The 18,508-nt window shown below is 43.8% G+C and overlaps 2 protein-coding genes across 2 annotated transcripts; one reads left to right on the plus strand and one right to left on the minus strand.

Moving 5' to 3' along the window:
* Positions 1-5,315, minus strand: LOC125297038 (E3 ubiquitin-protein ligase TRIM35-like). The gene is made up of 6 exons (XM_048247184.1): positions 4,033-5,315; positions 3,299-3,394; positions 2,663-2,905; positions 2,046-2,068; positions 1,774-1,892; positions 1-1,104 (listed from the first exon to the last, which is right to left on the minus strand). The coding sequence occupies exons 1-6, from the start codon at positions 5,125-5,127 to the stop codon at positions 317-319; spliced, it is 2,364 nt and encodes a 787-aa protein (XP_048103141.1). The 5' UTR covers positions 5,128-5,315; the 3' UTR covers positions 1-316.
* Positions 5,316-11,534: 6,219 nt separating this feature from the next.
* Positions 11,535-17,784, plus strand: LOC125297899 (E3 ubiquitin-protein ligase TRIM35-like). Its single transcript, XM_048248455.1, has 6 exons — positions 11,535-11,928; positions 12,941-13,036; positions 14,288-14,518; positions 14,722-14,744; positions 15,006-15,124; positions 16,900-17,784. Exons 1-6 carry the CDS (start codon positions 11,713-11,715, stop codon positions 17,526-17,528), a joined length of 1,314 nt encoding a protein of 437 aa, XP_048104412.1. The 5' UTR covers positions 11,535-11,712; the 3' UTR covers positions 17,529-17,784.
* Positions 17,785-18,508: the final 724 nt, after the last annotated feature.

Here is an 18,508-nt window from a genome sequence, read left to right on the forward strand (position 1 = left end):
TAATAATAATAATAATATTTATTTAATTTCATTTCAATACCCCGTAAACAGAATGCTTCACATAGGGAGGAAAACAACATAGTCCTAAACTCATTAAATGTTAAAACACAACAGACAAAAGCTTTTAAGTGTATTATACATACATATAGATAATTCAAAAGGAATTAGAACTGAAGCCAAATCACAAAAAGCCCTCACAAAGGGGCTTCAATAAGGGATTTAAAGGAAACAATAGAATCAGCCATCAGACACAAGTGCTTTTTGACTGATGTGTATGACATAGTCATCTGTCTTTTTTTGCTGGTCTTTCATCCTCTTACTCATCCTCTTCCTCTTCTTCCTCGTCCTCTCCTCCTGGCCCTTGGCGGCTCGTCGTCACGGTGACGGACGCCGGCAGCACCCTGAGCGGGTAGCGGCAGTGGCAAGCGGTGGAGACGTACGGCTGGAGCGACTCTCCGGCGGCCGTGTGGGAAAACGTGTACAGGTGCGTGTGGCGGTCGGCATCGGTGAAGCACACGCGCCCAGACCCGTGGCTAACGCGCACCTTGACCCTCCGCAGCCCCGGGGCTGTGTCCGCGGGCCCCTGCAGCCTGCGGCCTCTCTCACCACAGAAGGACAGGGGGAGAGGCGCGGCGGGGGACTCCGACGCCTCGTAGCACGAGCGACGCAGCGACAGCGCCCAGCGGCCGTTCTCGGGGCACGCGGCCACCGGCGACTTCCTGGAGACGGAGCGGCGGGCCACGCCCACCATCCAGTTGCTGTTGTCGCCCACGTCCACCACCCAGGACGTGTAGGCAGAGTCAGCGGCGTCCGCACCGGCAGGACGGCGGCAGCCGCGGCCGACGCCAAAGCCGAGGCTGCGGCTGCGGCTGCGGCCACGGAGGGGCTGACGCTGTGCTGACTCGGAAATGGAAATGACCTCGCAGGCCAGCATCTCGCCGCAGCTGGTGAAGCGCTCCGGGTTGTCCGGGAGACGGTTGTTGTCGTCGGCGTCAAGGATGTCACCGTCAGCGTCGATGTCAACGCCGCTGTTCCGGACGCTGGTGAGGTCACCAGAGACGAGCAGGAAGGGGCCAGCAGTGTTGGGGTCAAGGGTCACTGGAGCTGAAGAGAGAGAGAGACAGAGAGAGATGGAAGAAAAGAGAAAAAGAAGAAAAGGGTGGAAGAAAGGATAGAGTTATGAAAGAGGGACATGAGTAAGTAAGGATATGGAGAGATAACAGTAATATGAAAGAAAGGGGGAAGATATAATGGACATATGATGGTTTCGAACAGTCTCTTAACAAAATGTTAACGCTACGGTATTCACAAGCAAGAATGTTAAATTAGCTTAATGAAGCTAGCAGGTAGAAAGTTATCTGACATGATGGCACGTATATCAGACCAGACGCTATCAATGGTTACAAAAATGGTATAATCAGATAGCACAGTGCTTATTTCTCACTAGATTTTGCCAAATCTAAGAAAAGAAACAAATGACATTTCAACACAATCAGCAGCCATTACAAGTGTCATCCGCCATCTGATAAAAGGCAGCAGTTTTTCCCGTTTCGAATAGAGCCGTAGAAAAGAGCCGTAGAAAAAAAAGAGTGAAGAAGTATGAGGGAAGGGTTAGAAGGTGAAGAGAATAAAGGAGGACATGGGGTCTTCACAGAGGTGAGGGAGAGAGTGGACAGCAGACATACAGCATGTACATTATTTATTTAGTGTGTAGAATGAAATTAGAGAAATGCCACACACACATACACACACGCGCACACACACAGTACTTACAGTAAGGACAGATCTCTTTCATTTTCTCCCAGACCCTGAACCTAAGGTTACCCACGTGTTTGGGGACATCAATCAGGGAATCATAACTCTTCTCTGGACTCTGGTTGACTTTCCATACTCTGTAGTAACATTAATGTGCACACACACACACACACACACACACACACAGAGACACACACACACACACACACAGAGATCAACACAGATGTAAACTTTCTGCTTGCAAAAAGAAGGGCAATATACAGTGTGAATTGGAAGTAAAATATCGATACCTCTTTAATGTCTTCTTGTAATTCTGGAAGAGAGAAACAAATTACTTCATTGAAATGGCACTGATTTAATTTTTAAGGGTTTTGATAAAAAAAACATTGCAACATTGAAAGGAATAAACAAAACCAACATGGTAACGATTCTTAACACCACAGTCACATCACACAACACAAACATCCTTTATGGACACCACCACACCAATAGCCTCCCTGTGTGCGTGAAATGTAGCCAGACCTACATGAAGTGTAGCCCATCTGTCTCAAAAACCGCACTTCCTCACAAACATCATATATCACAACCATCTGGACAAGAACCAACTCATCTACTGTACAAGTTACAAGTGACAACACAAACATCACGTCACCAACACCACATACAGTATACAACACAAACAAATCTGCCTCTGCGGTGCCTTTGAACGCTGCGCTCCGTCTCCTACTGTACACCTCACGATCAGCACCCCATGGCAAACAGAACAACAACATCAACAACAACACACTGCATTGAAACAGCGCTTGTCAAGGCACCCAAAGCGTTTTACAGGGAAGGGGTATTATCACTAACCACCACCCACAGCACATCTGCTATCACTCGCCCGCTGCATGTGCGTCTGTCTGACCTGCAGGAAGTGTAGCCCGTTATCCTCGCCCTCCATCTCCATCTCCATTTGGGAGGCCCGGAGGGCGTGAAGGAGCTCGCGCACCTCCCCCCGCATCCTCTCGGCCCTCTCTCGGAGCGCACGGGCCTTCCGCTCCTGCTCCTCCCTCACCGCGGCGACCCGCGCCTCCTCCTCTCTCCGAAGGAAGCGACGCAGCTCCTCAAACTGGTCCTGGATCTGCCGCTCCGTCTGAGCAGACTGACTCTGCAAGCACAGGACAGCAGCCATTCACATTCATTAAAGGAGTAGTGAGTAATTATCATTAAAGGAGTAGTGAGTAATGCCATTAAAGGAGTAGTGAGTAATGTCTTTAAAGATGTAGTGAGTAATGTCATTAAAGGTGGAGTGAATAATGTTATAGAAGGTGTAGCCATTCAAATTATTATGGTGAGTCATCAATATCATTAAAGGCATAGTAATTTTATCAGCCATTTGATATGCGCATCATTGTCTATGACATTATGTCATTGAAGCAACACAGAACACGATGATCAGGTGCCATTTGATAGGATATAACTGTAAGTGACATTTGATTGGATATAACTGTAAGTGAAGATGATATTTGATTGACTGTAAGGTATTTTCTGTGATGCTTACTGGAAGGTGCTTGGCCATATGTCTGTAAGTTTCTTGCACTCTTTTGAGATTCTTCAGACTTTGAAAGATAGGCTGCATGGAGATGCTCACCTCCACCTGGGAAGACGGCAATAGGGAGAGATCAGATGGAATAAAGGAGAGTGTGTGTTATAGAGAGATCAGATGGAGTAAAGGAGAGTGTGTGTTATAGAGAGATCAGATGGAGTCAGATGGAGTAAAGGAGAGTGTGTGTTATAGAGAGATCAGATGGAATAAAGGAGAGTGTGTGTTATAGAGAGATCAGATGGAGTCAGATGGAGTAAAGGAGAGTGTGTGTTATAGAGAGATCAGATGGAGTAAAGGAGAGTGTGTGTTATAGAGAGATCAGATGGAATAAAGGAGAGTGTGTGTTATAGAGAGATCAGATGGAGTCAGATGGAGTAAAGGAGAGTGTGTGTTATAGAGAGATCAGATGGAATAAAGGAGAGTGTGCATGATAGCATGGAAAGCTTACATGGAATAAATCTATCTATCGATTAACCTTTCTAAACAGTCAGTAAGATTATCCACTGGACAGCAAGTTGTTCAAAGGTTTAGATGTGATTGGCAAATGTTACGAGAAAGCATATTATCCACCACTGGCAGAAACCAAATGGGCAGCATGCAATTCTATAGGTATACTTACTTTGTGTCTGTGTGTGTGTGTGTGTGTGTGTGTGTATCTGTGTGTGTGTGTGTGTGTGTGTGTGTCCTACCCTGCTGTCCTGCAGTGCTTCCTCAGGGGCACACACTGTGTGTCCATCGTGCGGTTCTGACAGGCCACAGGCCCAGCAGAGAGGCAGCTGCTCATCCACACAGTAGAGCACCGGCCTCCTCAGACACTCAGGACACTCGGACTCGCCCTTCACTTCTGCTACACACGCACCATCCTCATCCTCCTCCTCAAACTCTTCCTCATTCTCATTACACTCCTCTTCATCCCTTCTTCCATCATCCTCTTCCTCATATTTCTCCCCTTCTACCTGCCTTTCTTCATCTTCCTCCTCCACCTCTTTCTCTTCATCCCTCTCTTTATCCTGCACATCATGCTCTTCTCTTCCATTGATGTTGTCCTGCTGTTTGTCTCGTCTCTCCTCTTTTCTCCCATCTCCCTCTCTCTTTATCTCCCTCTCTACCTCCTCCTCTTCTACTTCATCTGTGCAGCTGTTTTTTTTCTCCTCGACGGTAGAGCATTCGCCATTCTTCTTCCAGTTGCCTTCCTCTTCATCCCTCTCTCCTTGTTCCTCTTCCTCTCTCTCTCCTTGTTCCTCTTCCTCTCTCTCTCCATTCTCCTCTTGCTCCTCGATCTGTTCTCCTCCACCCGTGGCACCTCGTTTCTCCTCAAAGCCGGAATACACCTCCTCTTCCTCCTCCTCGTCGCCCCTTCTCGTGTCACCTCCTCTCCCGTCCTCTCTCTCCTTCCCCGTCTTCACCTCTTCTCCTCTGCACATCTCGGCTTCCGATTCTCGGCTTCTGATTCCATTCTCCTCCCGACTCACGCCGCCTCCTCCTCCTTCCTCTCCTCTGCCCACTCCCTCTCTATCCCCCCTTTCTTCGGTTTCACATTCCTCCTTCTCTCCGTTGTGCCATAGATTCCCCTCTCCGCTCACCTCCCTCTCGTAACGCCGAAAACACTTGAGCGCCTCCTCTTCCTCCCTCTCTCTGCCGCAGTCTTCCTCATTCCCCTCACCACTCCTCTCCCCGTTTATCCTCACGAGTCTGTCATCCTCTCCTCCACAATCCCAGCAGTGCTGTCGCTCGAGTTCCCTCTCTCCTCCTGGGAAGTGGAACTGGGGGTATTCCAGTTCCATTCGTCTTCCTATTCTTCTTCTTCTTCTTCTCTTGCTGTCCTCTTATTCTGTTGTTCTTTTTTTTTCAGTCTTTCACAAAATGACTGGAATGGGGAGATGTGTTGGTCAGGCGAAGGAGTGAAAGTTAAAGAGTGCTCTTTATGTGAGAGTAACTCCAATGAGAGAAAGAAAGTCAATGAGAGACTGACCGAGTCTGTGTGTGGAGGGTTAAATGCATCAGCCAATGAGGCAGCAGGGAGAGGGTATATAGAGAGAGAGGGAGAGAGAGAGAGAGAGAGCAGAGAGAGAGGAGAGGGAGAGAGAGAGAGATGGATGAGAGAGAGTGAAAATGTGTGTGTATGTGTGTGTGTACAGTATGTATGTGTGTGTGTCTTCTTACACATGTGAATGTGCTTTGGAGGGAGGCATTTGAGCTGGTAGACTGGGATGCCTGTGTCTCATGCATGACTGAGAGGCCACACACATGTTTGTGTGGCCACTCATGGTTTGTGTAGGGCCTTTCAGGAATCAAGCCGTGCTGAGTGTATGGACGCAGAGTAATTACAGAGGAGGTACAGAATGTACTCTATGTGCAGAGAGAGAGAGAGTGGGTGTGTTGGTGTGAGGGGTGTGTGGCTGGGGGTGTGATGGGTGTGAGAGTATATTTCAGAGAACCATATACACCTTTTCACTGCAGTCTTAAGGAGTAAAGAAATCACCTGTAGAGCTCTCCGCGCTGTGCTATCAAAAGATATATATTTCCATAAAATACATTTTCAGTTTAATTTAATATCTGTTGGAAAAGTGCTTAATGGCATGATTCTGCCCACTGCATTGTATGGAGTCTTCTCAGTAAGCTTCCCATGTAGTCCACACATGCAGACTTTGTCACGCAGGCCAGAATCAAAGTCACACAGGCCAGAATTAAAGTCACACAGGCCAGAATTAAAGTCACACAGGCCATCAAAGTCAAATCAACATGATGTGAATGATAAAATAAAGAGAGATTGTTTGGAACATTTGGTTAATCAGTTAAAATCACAACAAATGCTATCTGAGATGTCACACCATCAAACAGGTGTAAATTAGAGAGGGATCTCCTCCTCTAGTTTAAGACCTTTAGAAAAACAATACCAAATAGTTATGTACAGTTGTACATAGGGGTATGTATACTTAAGGCCCCTTTTTTTTTTTTTGAGGAAGAACAAAGATTTACTTACGATTCATTATTCATTCACAAAGAAAATTGGTGTCTTTAAAGGTTGGATTTTTCCTCATTTTGCTAATTAAGACATTAACTCATTGAATGCCAAGCTGTTTTCGGGAGCTTTGTCGGGGTCTAGAGTGCCAGCAATCTAGACCATTGTTGATGATATTTGTACAGCCACAGCTTCCGTAGCAGCAACTGGAATCCATGCATTTTCACAGAATTATTTTTGGAATCTGATCCCTTATCATACCTGTTCATTCGTACTCGTCGCTCGACTTATCGTGACTAAATTCAAGATGGCGTCAAACGGTAAAATTCCTTAAGGTACTGTCTGTATAAATCGTCTTGTAAATAAACTACCAGTGCTTTTTCTAAGTTCTCTATGTCTCGTTTTAAATGTCAAGGCCCTCGGAAGTCTACCAATGAAGTATGGAGCTACTTTGAGCCTCGTAAATGGTGTAAAACAGTGATTTATTTGCATGGCTAGGCCGATGCCCGAGGCACCACAACGAAACACTGTGTTGGTAGCATTGGCTAACTAGCGCCAGATTTCTGAGTGCAGGGGACAAGCCGAGGTGAGCTATGAGACATACATTCACACTCGTTATCATGTTTCAACACACTTTAGGTCAAAATCACACCGGAATTATCCTTTAAGCTCTCGGTGGGTGCAAACCGTGTATTTCTACACACCTCTGTTCCTGAGAAATCCCAAGCTAAATAGTGGCTAGTTTTCATCAACATCGCTGTTTTTTTCTAGAAATGGAGATATAACGCCTTTCATGAAATATGAAGTGTTGCCTGTTACTTACTTGTGTAAACTTTCTGGGAAGTGATCAGCGAGACCTGGGCGAGACTGCCACCTAGTGATAGACCCACGAAAATGGCCTGGTTTTGACCTGACGTGCATGCGTCACTGATTCGACCCAAAGCGGCAACCGAGTTATGATAAAATGTCCAGATAAAATGTCCAGATGTGCATTTTCATGAGTTTCTGATCGTCATATATTTCATTTCCATTCATCACAGAGTTCCCAAAACCACATATAAGGTGTGTTAGAGTGTTAGAGTTTCGTAATTTTTAAAAATGATCGATTTTAGCTTTTTTTAAAAAAGCTAAAAACGTAATATTACGTTTTTGGCACTCAACACACGGGAAGGTTTTGGCACTCAATGAGTTAAGATCAATTTCCAAAATATTATTTTTTTATTCCTCTTCTTAGTCAACTTTAGCATGTGTATAGGGTATGTAAAGTTATTTATAGACCCATAGAGGCAGGCATATTTGTATTTTGTATTTGTATGGACATCCTTTTCCACTTTCAAAAAACTCCTGAAGACCCAGCTCTTTAGAGAACATCTACTCTCATAGCAACACTTACAACAAGTCTTACTGATCCTAGCACTCACCAGCCATTTTAAACTGACAAGTAACTGTTAAAACAGCACTCACCGACGACTTATTCTTTACTGTATTCTAATGTTTTTTAAACTGTCCTAAAATTGTGAGAATTGTTCTAAAACTTACTGTTTACCATGTTGTTAGTCGCTTTGGTTAAAAAGCGTCAACCAAATGTAATGTAATGTAATGTAATTTTTAAAGGCCAGTTATTTCATGGATCCAGGCCACTATGCATCCTGGTAAAGTTCCCTTGGCCTTTGAAATGAAAATAACCCCACTTCATCACATACCCTTTACAATACCTAGAGCATAAAAGCTGGTTTGATTTGCATTGAGAGATAATCTTATGGAAAGTACCCCATGCCAATCGTGATATATATGAAAGGGTGTGAGGATGTGGGGCTATTGTGTCATTTCAGTACTGCACGATGCATTGGTAACACTGCACAAGAGCTAGAACGGCCGTGCCAAGAACACACAGTTAGAGAGTTAGAATGTTGTGTGTGTGTGTGTAGTGTGTGTAGGTATAAGAGTGAAAGAGTGAGAGACCTACATAAACTTGTGTATATACTTGTGTGTGTGTGTGTGTGTGTGTGTGTATGTGTGTCTTGGTGGATATAGAGGGCATGCATGCATTATGCGCGTGTGTGTGTGTGTGTGTGTGTGTGTGTGTGTGGTTTTGTATGTGTGTCTTGGTGGATATAGAGGGCATGCATGCATTATGCGTGTGTGTGTGTGTGTGTGTGTGTGTGGTTTTGTATGTGTGTCTTGGTGGATATAGAGGGCATGCATGCATTATGCGTGTGTGTGTGTGTTGTGTGTGTGTGTGTGTGTGTTTTACCAGTATGCACTCCTAAAGTGTTAATAGCCCCATAGGGCCTGTGACTCCATATTAAATGTAGTAGGTGTGACTATGGAGACAGCAGTGTTAATACAGCTGTTAGCGTGTGTCTGTCCTCGTGTGTTTAGTTAGACACTTTTACTTTAAATCACATGAGGACAAAAGACACGACACTTTAAATCACATGAGGAAAAACACTTTAAATCACATGAGGACAAACACACGCACACACACACCGGTGTTAATACAGCTGTTAGCGTGTGTCTGTCCTCGTGTGAGTTAGAGGGAAAAGACGACACTTTAAATCACATGAGGACAAAACACTGTCCTCGTGTGGTTTAGAGGGAAAAAGACGACACTTTAAATCACATGAGGACAAACACACGCACACACACACCAGTGTTAATACAGCTGTTAGCGTGTGTCTGTCCTCGTGTGGTTTAGAGGGAAAAAGACGACACTTTAAATCACATGAGGACAAACACACACACACCAGTGTTAATACAGCCAGTGTTCTGTCCTCGTGTGGTTTAGAGGGACAAAGCACACACACACCAGTGTTAATACAGCTGTTAGCGTGTGTCTGTCCTCGTGTGGTTTAGAGGGAAAAGACGACACTTTAAATCACATGAGGACAAACACACGCACACACACACCAGCAGTGTTAATACAGCTGTTAGCGTGTGTCTGTCCTCGCAGGTGGTTTAGAGTTTTCACAACAAAGTTCGTGTCCTCGTTGAGTTAGAGGGAAAACGACACTTTAAATCACATGAGGACAAACACGCACACACACCACCAGTGTTAATACAGCTGTTAGTGCGCAGGTCTGTCCTCGTGAGTTTGAGGGAGGGAAAAGTGTGTCTGCGTGTGGTTTAGAGGAAAAACACTTTAAATCACATGAGGACAAACACACGCACACACACACCAGTGTTAATACAGCTGTTTAGCGCAGGTCTGTCCTCGTGTGGTTTAGAGGGAAAAAGGGACTTTAAATCAAAGGACAAACACACACACACACACACCAGTGTTAATACAGCTGTTAGCGGTTGTGTCTGTCCTCTTTAGAGGAAAAATCACACTTTAAATCACATGAGGACAAACACACGCACACACACACCAGTGTTAATACAGCTGTTAGCGTGTGTCTGTCCTCGTGTGATTTAGAGGGAAAAAGACGACACTTTAAATCACATGAGGACAAACAAAACACACACACACACACACACACAATGCATGCATGCCCTCTAAATGCACTTTCAGTTGACACTTTTGTTCAAAAACGACACTTACATTTTATTTGAACCAGGATGAATGTTTTTATTTGATTTGATCTTTTTTACAGCATGAGGATTGCTGAATGTGACAAAAAGTGTATGGTTAGAAATCCATTGGAATCACTTACAATTCCTTTACACACACACACACACACACACACACACACACAGACACACACACACATATTTGATTATGCATCTGTCCATTATTATTTGAAATGACCAATACTGATTAAAACAAGATGGCATTCATATATTCACAAAGAGCCTGTTCTGTTTCACCTGACAATACACTGTGCTAGTAGTCACAAATACTTAATATGTATGTTAAGGATAGAGATGGCATCACCTTCAAAATATCCAAACGTTTAAGTCCGCTTAAATAGACCACCTGTCTAGTAAAAATGCACAATTTAGTAGAGGTATACATACAAACATAGTTGGCTATTTGTATTGTCTGGGGACTTCTGCTCGTAAAGCTGGCAAACAGCTGCAGACAACATGATTTATAAAGCAATAACCTACAAACAACAAAAATAACGACAAACAAGCATGTACACATTCCTGTATATTGCTGTATTTTTCTGTGCAGGTGGAATGTTCTTAAGATGAGATATATGACTGGGTGAAACTGCGGCGGTTAGCCAGTAGCTGTGTGGTTTGGAAGTGTAAATGATCTGCTATGGTGACTCTGCGGCGGTTAGCCAGTAGCTGTGTGGTTTGGAAGTGTAAATGATCTGCTATGGTGACTCTGCGGCGGTTAGCCAGTAGCTGTGTGGTTTGGAAGTGTAAATGATCTGCTATGATGACTCTGCGGCGGTTAGCCAGTAGCTGTGTGGTTTGGAAGTGCTCTCTGGTGACTCGGCGGGTTAGCCAGTAGCTGTGTGGTTTGGAAGTGTAAATGATCTGCTATGATGACTCTGCGGCGGTTAGCCAGTAGCTGTGTGGTTTGGAAGTGTAAATGACCTGCTATGATGACTCTGTGAGTCTAGCATTGGTGCTCCCACAGCAACAGTTTGTGTAACCTAATGCTGCAGAACAGAGTCCACATTATGGGACACACACACACACACACACACACACACACACACACACACACACACACACACACACACACACACACACACACAGACACACACACACACACACACAGACACACACACACAGACACACACACACACAGAGAGAGAGACACTCACAGACACACACAGGAAGCAACAAGTGCACATACAGTACACATGCACAGCTGACATACATCCTGACATACATCCCGGCACATTCTGAACACTCTGAGCCAACCAGAGCACGTATAGAGAACCATACATAGAGGGTATCAGTAAACACACACACACACAAACACACGCACACACACACACACACACACACCCGAGCCCTCCCTCACGCACATCCAAAGGTCATTAGGAGTATTAATAGTTCAGACAGGACATATATGACGGTACTCTGTGTACACTGGTGCATATTACTGACTAGACCTTAGAGATAGCTATTCCCAATGACCTACATAGCCAAGTGTAAAAGCCTCCATCATATATATCATCTGTGTGTACACTGATCACACACACACACACACACACACACACACACACACATGCGCACAAACACATAGGTCATATATATTATCTACTTGTAGAAGTTGTTTTATACTGCATGTTCTTGATATAGTTACTGTGTGTTTCTAGTTGGTGATGAAAAACTACACTCCTTTAAACACTCCTATGAATCCAACACCCCCTACTCTTTTTCCTCTCTCTCTTACTCTCTTTCTCTCCCTCACTCTGCCCTCTCTTCTTTCCCCTTTCGACCTCTCTGTCTTTCTCTGTCAAATCCTGACACATACACACATACATATGCACACAAGATGGACATCCTGCTGGAAGTAGCCGCTCCAGAGCCCACCCTCCCTGGCGATCTCTGCCCAGCTGGGGTGGACCTCTGTGGGGAGAGTGGCCACAGTCTCTCCCTGTCCTGCACGGAGGAGCTGGAGCCCGACCGCTGCTGCTGTGAGTGTGGGGCGCCCGGGACGAGTGTGGGGTACAGAAGCTGTCACTGTCGGGACACAGCGCAGGACTGCGAGGTAGGATACACACACACACACACACACACACACACACTCTCTCTCTCTCTCTCTCCCTCTCTCTCAAACCAAACACACACACACACACCAAGCATGTGGCTCCCTTGCAGGTGTGTAATATCATGCGCAGTGTCTTATTAACATGGATGTGTGTGTGTGTGTGTGTGTGTGTGTGTGTGTGTTTATCAGTGTTATGTGTAGATGTGTCTCTGGAGGCATGTGTTCTTTGTACTGTATGTTCTTACTGATGTGTGTGTGTGTGTGTGTGTGTGGGGGTAAATGTTTACTGTAGATGGTAAAGACAGAATAGATGCTCACTTTATCGCATACAAAGATTAAAATGAATAACTCAAAGAACTTAAAACTTGTGGATGATGTGAAAAAAAAAAATGTCATTACAAAACATGCAGGGGTGTGTCTTCTCCCCAGAGAAAAATATGTGTGTTGTTCACCTCAAGTTCAGTTGGGGCAGAAAAACTGTTCATAAAGCAACACTTGCTGCGGGTGCTGACTGAAGTGGACATATTAGTTTCTAAATATATACAATTACACAGGCCTAGTGTAACATGTCATTGCCCTAATAAATATGCCCGACTTTACTTTCGAACTACACACACGTGTATATGTAAGTTTAAATGTATAGTAATACTATCTCTAGTGCATGTGTTAACCTGCTGTGCATGTACGTGTGTGTGTGTGTGCATACTAACCTCTACTATATCATGTCACTGAGGTTGTGCATATACTGTAGGTTTGTGTATATGCATATTGTGTCAATATCTCATATTTTGTTGTTGGATAGTAATTTGAAAGAATTTGAAAGTGAGATGAGAGTATGTGTGTGCATGCCCCTGGACACATGATTGCATTGTGAGTATACGTCTGTGTCTTTTGGATAAAACCATCAGCTTTATTGAATGAATAAATGAATGAATGAATGAATGTAAATATATCAAACTACGGTATGTCCCGTCCCATTTATTTGAATTTCAGTTCTGTTTTTGAACTGCAGGGGGAGATAGAGAGATTTGTGCTTCAATTCAAGGAGAGGCCCTGGAATCATCACCTCATAAAGGAAGCCAGCCAGTCAGCAGCCCAACATATACTGGTAATCCATAATCATAGACTGTGTCTCAAATCGCGTACTTCTGCACTTACAATACCTAATTTGAGTGCATGAGGGTGTTCACACTGAAAATTCCAACGACACGAAGGGCGCTGCAAGTTCCCGGATGGTGCACTCATAACGGTCAAAAAGCTGAGTGTGCAACGCTGGACACTTTTCGCCTTTTAACGGACGCCATCTTGGCCAAATAGCGAAGGGGAGGGAGCGTTTTCAAACTCGTGGTAATCGCGGTTGAGAAAGCTGAAGCAGCAGCAGTGGAAAACAGACTTTACGGAGGTACAAGCAAGTTATAACATAAACGGTTCATGTTTTGACACAGTATGACCATGTCACTGTCGAATTGAGGACGCCAATAAAGTTATATTAAAATGTTTGCGATCGTCATTTCCGTGAAGTGCACGGAGTTAGTGTTTGATATGAGACAATACTATTTTGTTAAAATTTGCGCACTCCGCCAGTAAGCACACAGTGCACATAGTGTACTACACAAAAGTGTACTCACGTAAGTACACCAATTGAGACAGACTCATAATGTCCCTTAAGCCAAATTACGCAGGTACATGTATTTCCTGTTTCTGATGTTTGTTTGTTTTCCAATCAACTAGTTAATAACAGAAAAGATAAAGAAGTTCACCTGCTATTCAATATGCAGTTTTGTGATCCAATTGAGTTGCTATATAGTATAGTCTTTGTACGCATTACATGAACTTCAATATTAGTAATGTTTTACATGATCACATACAGTACACACATACATTTTGGAAATACATGGAAAAAGAAAAATGCAAATATGTCTGTAATATTCAAATGTATGGAGCCTATTATATAGCCTGGTTTCCGCCGTCTACATACTTCCACTCACTTTTGTTTCACTTCAGTACTGTGACTGGTACAGATGAGCTCTCTTAAGATTTCTTGTGTAGAAAATCTACAGAGAGCTACCAACCAACCAGCAAACAGAGGGCGTGGCTGAGAGAAATGATGTTACACAGGCATGATCTTTGAGTTTGCTACATACATAAAACATAAATGTGCCTGAAATTGCATAAAATCCCTGGCTGCAGCTTTAATAACAATACCTTTAATGATTTTAATGACCACACCTTTAATGATTTTAATGACTACAACTTTAGTGATTTTAATGACTACATCTTTTGTGATTTTAATGTCCACACCTTTAATGATTTTAATGACCACACCTTCAATGACATTCATGGCTGATCTCCTGTGCAGAGCCAGTCTGAGCAGACGGAGAGCCAGATAAAGGAGCAGTTTGAGAAGCTTCATCAGTTCCTGAGGAGGGAGGAGGAGGCGCGGATAGCCACGGTGAGGGAGGAGGAGGAGCGGAAGAGGAAGAAAGCGAAGGAGGAGTCTGAGAAAATGGACAAACTGATTCAGGCGCTCACAGACACCATCAAAGACATTGAGACAGAGCTGGACGAAGACGAAATCTCCTTTCTGCAGGTAATCATCTAGTCTTGTCTGATCTCTAACAGGTTATGAGGATGAAATCTCATTTCTGCTGGTAATCGTCTAGTCTTGTCTGATCTCTCACTGGTTATGAGTATGACATCTCATTTCTGCTGGTAATCGTCTAGTCTTGTCTGGTGTTTCAGTCGTTACTATAACATTTACTTACTTTTTCTAAAAGAAGCCTCTCTTTACAGCACTATGAGAAAACTATAAAAAGGTATGTTTTTTGTCTTTAATAAAACATAAATTAAAATAAAAACAACAACACAAATATGACCAAAATAATGTACACTAGATTGTCACTTAATTGGCCAAGATAAAAACGTCAAAAACAGAATAGATTAGAATATCAAACCAATTTGATAAGCAATAAGGTCACAATTATATGTGCATGTTCCACCATTATGCATGATGTCAACTGGGTCTCATTGACATGTTTCCAAGTGGTATTCATTTGTTTGATTTTACTGACCCAAAGAACATGGAAAGATCTGCAGCATCCAGAGAAGAGTTACGATTCCCTGATTGATGTCCCCAAGCACGTGGGCAACCTGAGGTTCAGGGTCTGGGAGAAAATGAAGGAGATCTGTCCTTACTGTAAGTACTGTGTGTGTGTGTGTGTGTGTGTGTGTGTGTGTAAAAATGAAGGAGATTTGTCCTTGTCCTTACAGTGAGTATCTCTCTCTCTGTGTGTGTGTGTGTGTGTGTAAAAATGAAGGAGATTGGTCCTTACAGTGAGTATCTGTGTGTGTGTGAGTATATGACAATAATACAACAAGAGCAATGCACACACAAGTGTCCTAATATAGTTGAATATTTCCTCAGCTCATGTGACTGTAGACATGGATACACACAAACAAACATTCTCTTGGTCACACACACGCACACACTGTTTTCCTTAGCTGCTGTGATTTTGGAAAAAGACACACACAAACATAGTCTTACACACACACACACACACACACAGAAACTCATACACACAAACACACACACACACACATCTCCTTATGTGTTTTATAGAGGTATTATATAACTAGAGAGAATGAGTAAGTCCCGCTTTACCTACCCTCGTTATAGGCGTAACTTTATTTCATTGGCTGGGATAACATTTTGGGAATGTTGGTAGAAGTTTGCCCTGTGTCTCAAAGTCCTATGTTATTTAATGTGATGTTCATATGTGATAATAAACACTATTGAGTAAGGATTTACTTTACTACACAAATAATGATCCCTAAATTCTATATTTGGACAGGCTGTATTATGCCACTAAGTGCGCTATATGTATCCAACAAAAATGATAAATAAGTAGAATTATACTATGGTCTAGGTTGAAAAGGGTGTCGTTTAAAAAGTGATATACTACACCTATGAAGTAGATCTGGTTAAAAAAAGTTTAATATCCGCCGTTCCATATCAATGCTTATGAATGGTAACTATAACAACGATAGTAGGACGATGGTGGAGCCTGGAGGCAGGCTTCGCAACAATGGAATCAACTGTAAACAGCTGAAAAAACTAACGATTTTGGCTCTAAAACTCATTTAGTAATAATTGATTTCATATTTATTTATTTCGTAAGTGACCATGGTATAAACGGGATAATGCCCTTCGATGCGTCCATTATCAGAAATAAATGGACTTTGCCGCTTCGCGTCAGACGGTTCACGCCTCCGCGTCGTCCATTTATTTCTGATAATGGACACCTCGTCGGGCATTATCCCTTACACAAGATTTTTGCTGCACCCAGTGTGAATTTGCAGCTTGTTAAACCTACAGTAAATTTCCAGGCGGGCAAAATGAAGCCAACTCAAATTTAACTTACTGATAAAAGCGCACATCCCTCAGGTGTAGGCCTATTGTGGTTCGAGCAACCAGATATTTCCGTCTGCAACTGCTGTCATTATCAGACACTTTCCTTTGACGCTATCAATTAGTAGGCCTAAAGGGGACAGACAGGGTAATTGGATTTAGGTCATTGCTACGCATCTGCTAAAATGTACAAACATTGACATAGTTAACATTGTCATAGTTATCTTGCCAACCCACAAATAATGCAAATAATAGTAACCATGACAAACATTTACTTTTTGCTTTTATTTACCACAAAGTCTGGTATAATACAGCCGTGTACCATGTATGCAATAAGTCAAGTATCCGTAGCTTAATCCAAGTAGGCAGTCGTTTTATTTGTCATCTTCCAACATGGACGCGCGAGGTGCATGAGCTGTCATCTTCCAATCAGAATGTAAAAACTGATGCCGGAAGTGCCAGAATCAACCATGTAACGGCATGTTTTAAAAAATGTCGGTGGCCAAATGCTAACAGGCTGAAGCTAACCCTCCAAATCCTGACCACCTGGTTTTCCTCCACAGTCCCCGTGAGTGTGGACCCAAACAGCGCCTCCTGTAGTCTCGCGGTCTCTGGCGCTCTCACCTCCATCGGCTGCAGTGGCACCAGTCCTGCTCCACAGCACCCCCTGCTGTCCCCCGCAGACGCTGAGCGCTTCCACCCTTACGCTGCCGCCCTGGGCTCTGAGGGTGTGACCTCTGGGCTCCACCAATGGGACGTGGAGGTGGGCGACAGCGCCAACTGGACACTGGGCGTGGCCTACGCGTCCGTCAAGCGGCGCGAGGAGTTCGAGGCGTGCCCGGAGGCGGGCCTGTGGACGGTCGGCCTACGGGATGGCGTCTACATGGCGATGATGTCGCCGCGCGAGGTCCTGCCGATGGACGAGGATCGCCGGCGGCCGCGGGTGGTCAGAGTGCGCGTGGACTGCGACGCTGGGCAGGTGTGTTTCAGCGACGCTGAGCGGGACACACACCTGTTCACGTTCACGCACACCTTCACCAGGCCACTCTACCCGTACTTTGAGACCATCTGTAAGGAGCGCCACCTGGTGGTGAGGCCGCAGAGAATCCACGTGCTAGTGGAGGAAATTCAGCCGCCAGATCAGGACCAGCCAGCAGAGACCACGTCTGAGGAAGAGGAGCCTAATTCCTGATTTGTACTAGTTATAAATTTGCCCTTTGTGTGTTGATTTTGATTTGTTCAGTTTTTGGCCTTCTGAGTTCCTGAGTCATGTATGATAAATGTTGCCTTTGTGTTAACACTGGATTTGTTAAAGGAATCATGCCACCGGAAACCTTTTTTGTCTGTATTTGGATTTATGAAGATTAATTTTCTTTCTTTCCGTTTGTGTGGGCATTTTCTGAACAAATGTGGTATACTTTCTATAATATACACATGATGAACGTTGACTGTGTGTTTACACTTTGTAACATGCATGTTCTTTCAGGGATCAATTAACTTAGAGGTACAGTTAGTGATTTTACACAATTTCGAGCCAATACATTTTTTTGGTCACATTCAGAAAGAAGCAAATTAACTCCTCAATCAAATGTCTTAAGGACAGGTGAGAGGAGAGCCATGGTATCGATTGTAGCTATCTTCTTGAACACAACTGTGCGTCTGATAAGGTGAGTGCATGATGGTGATGGATGTACAGTATGAAGCACCTATTGAGGATTCCTAGCTGATGTCACAGACGTGAGAATTCTAATAGAATTCTATTTTTTGACTCCTAAGATGGCAGCGTTAATATCAAAGATCCTTGATTACTAGCTCCGCTTTAACCCTCTCTGTTAATATCTCTATTCTGGTTGTTATGGGAACAATAAGGAATAGTGACATAGGCCGGAATCCTCAATACCTATAGATGTGGTCAGAGCTCAGCATTGTGCAGATGTGAAGATGTGTGCACACAGCTTACATCCAACCTGAAGACAATCAGAGTGAAACAGGAACTAAACTGTGACTAAACTAAATGTGAATGAGACAATGGAGATCATCCCATAAGAATGCTCAATATGGGCAAAACCATGATCATGACACCAACAACTTGAGGGAAGCTACTGCATAGACAAATATTCAGCAGGGGGTTTATTGACAAACCTACATGGTTTAAGTGGTAAACCTCCTACA

Source organism: Alosa alosa, chromosome 7, assembly GCF_017589495.1.
Source record: "Alosa alosa isolate M-15738 ecotype Scorff River chromosome 7, AALO_Geno_1.1, whole genome shotgun sequence".
Classification (NCBI taxonomy): Eukaryota; Metazoa; Chordata; class Actinopteri; order Clupeiformes; family Clupeidae; genus Alosa; species Alosa alosa.

Excerpts from the sequence above, each read along its gene's own strand:
- LOC125297899 (XM_048248455.1), top strand. The coding sequence starts at position 11,713 with ATGGACATCCTGCTGGAAGTAGCCGCTCCAGAGCCCACCCTCCCTGGC. Across the intron at positions 13,037-14,287 it reads CAGCAGCCCAACATATACTG|AGCCAGTCTGAGCAGACGGA; the intron begins GTAATCCATAAT and ends TCTCCTGTGCAG. Across the intron at positions 14,519-14,721 it reads ACGAAATCTCCTTTCTGCAG|CACTATGAGAAAACTATAAA; the intron begins GTAATCATCTAG and ends CTCTCTTTACAG.
- LOC125297038 (XM_048247184.1), bottom strand. The coding sequence starts at position 5,127 with ATGGAACTGGAATACCCCCAGTTCCACTTCCCAGGAGGAGAGAGGGAA. Across the intron at positions 1,893-2,045 it reads TACAAGAAGACATTAAAGAG|AGTATGGAAAGTCAACCAGA; the intron begins GTATCGATATTT and ends ATGTTACTACAG. Across the intron at positions 1,105-1,773 it reads GAAAGAGATCTGTCCTTACT|CTCCAGTGACCCTTGACCCC; the intron begins GTAAGTACTGTG and ends CTCTCTCTTCAG.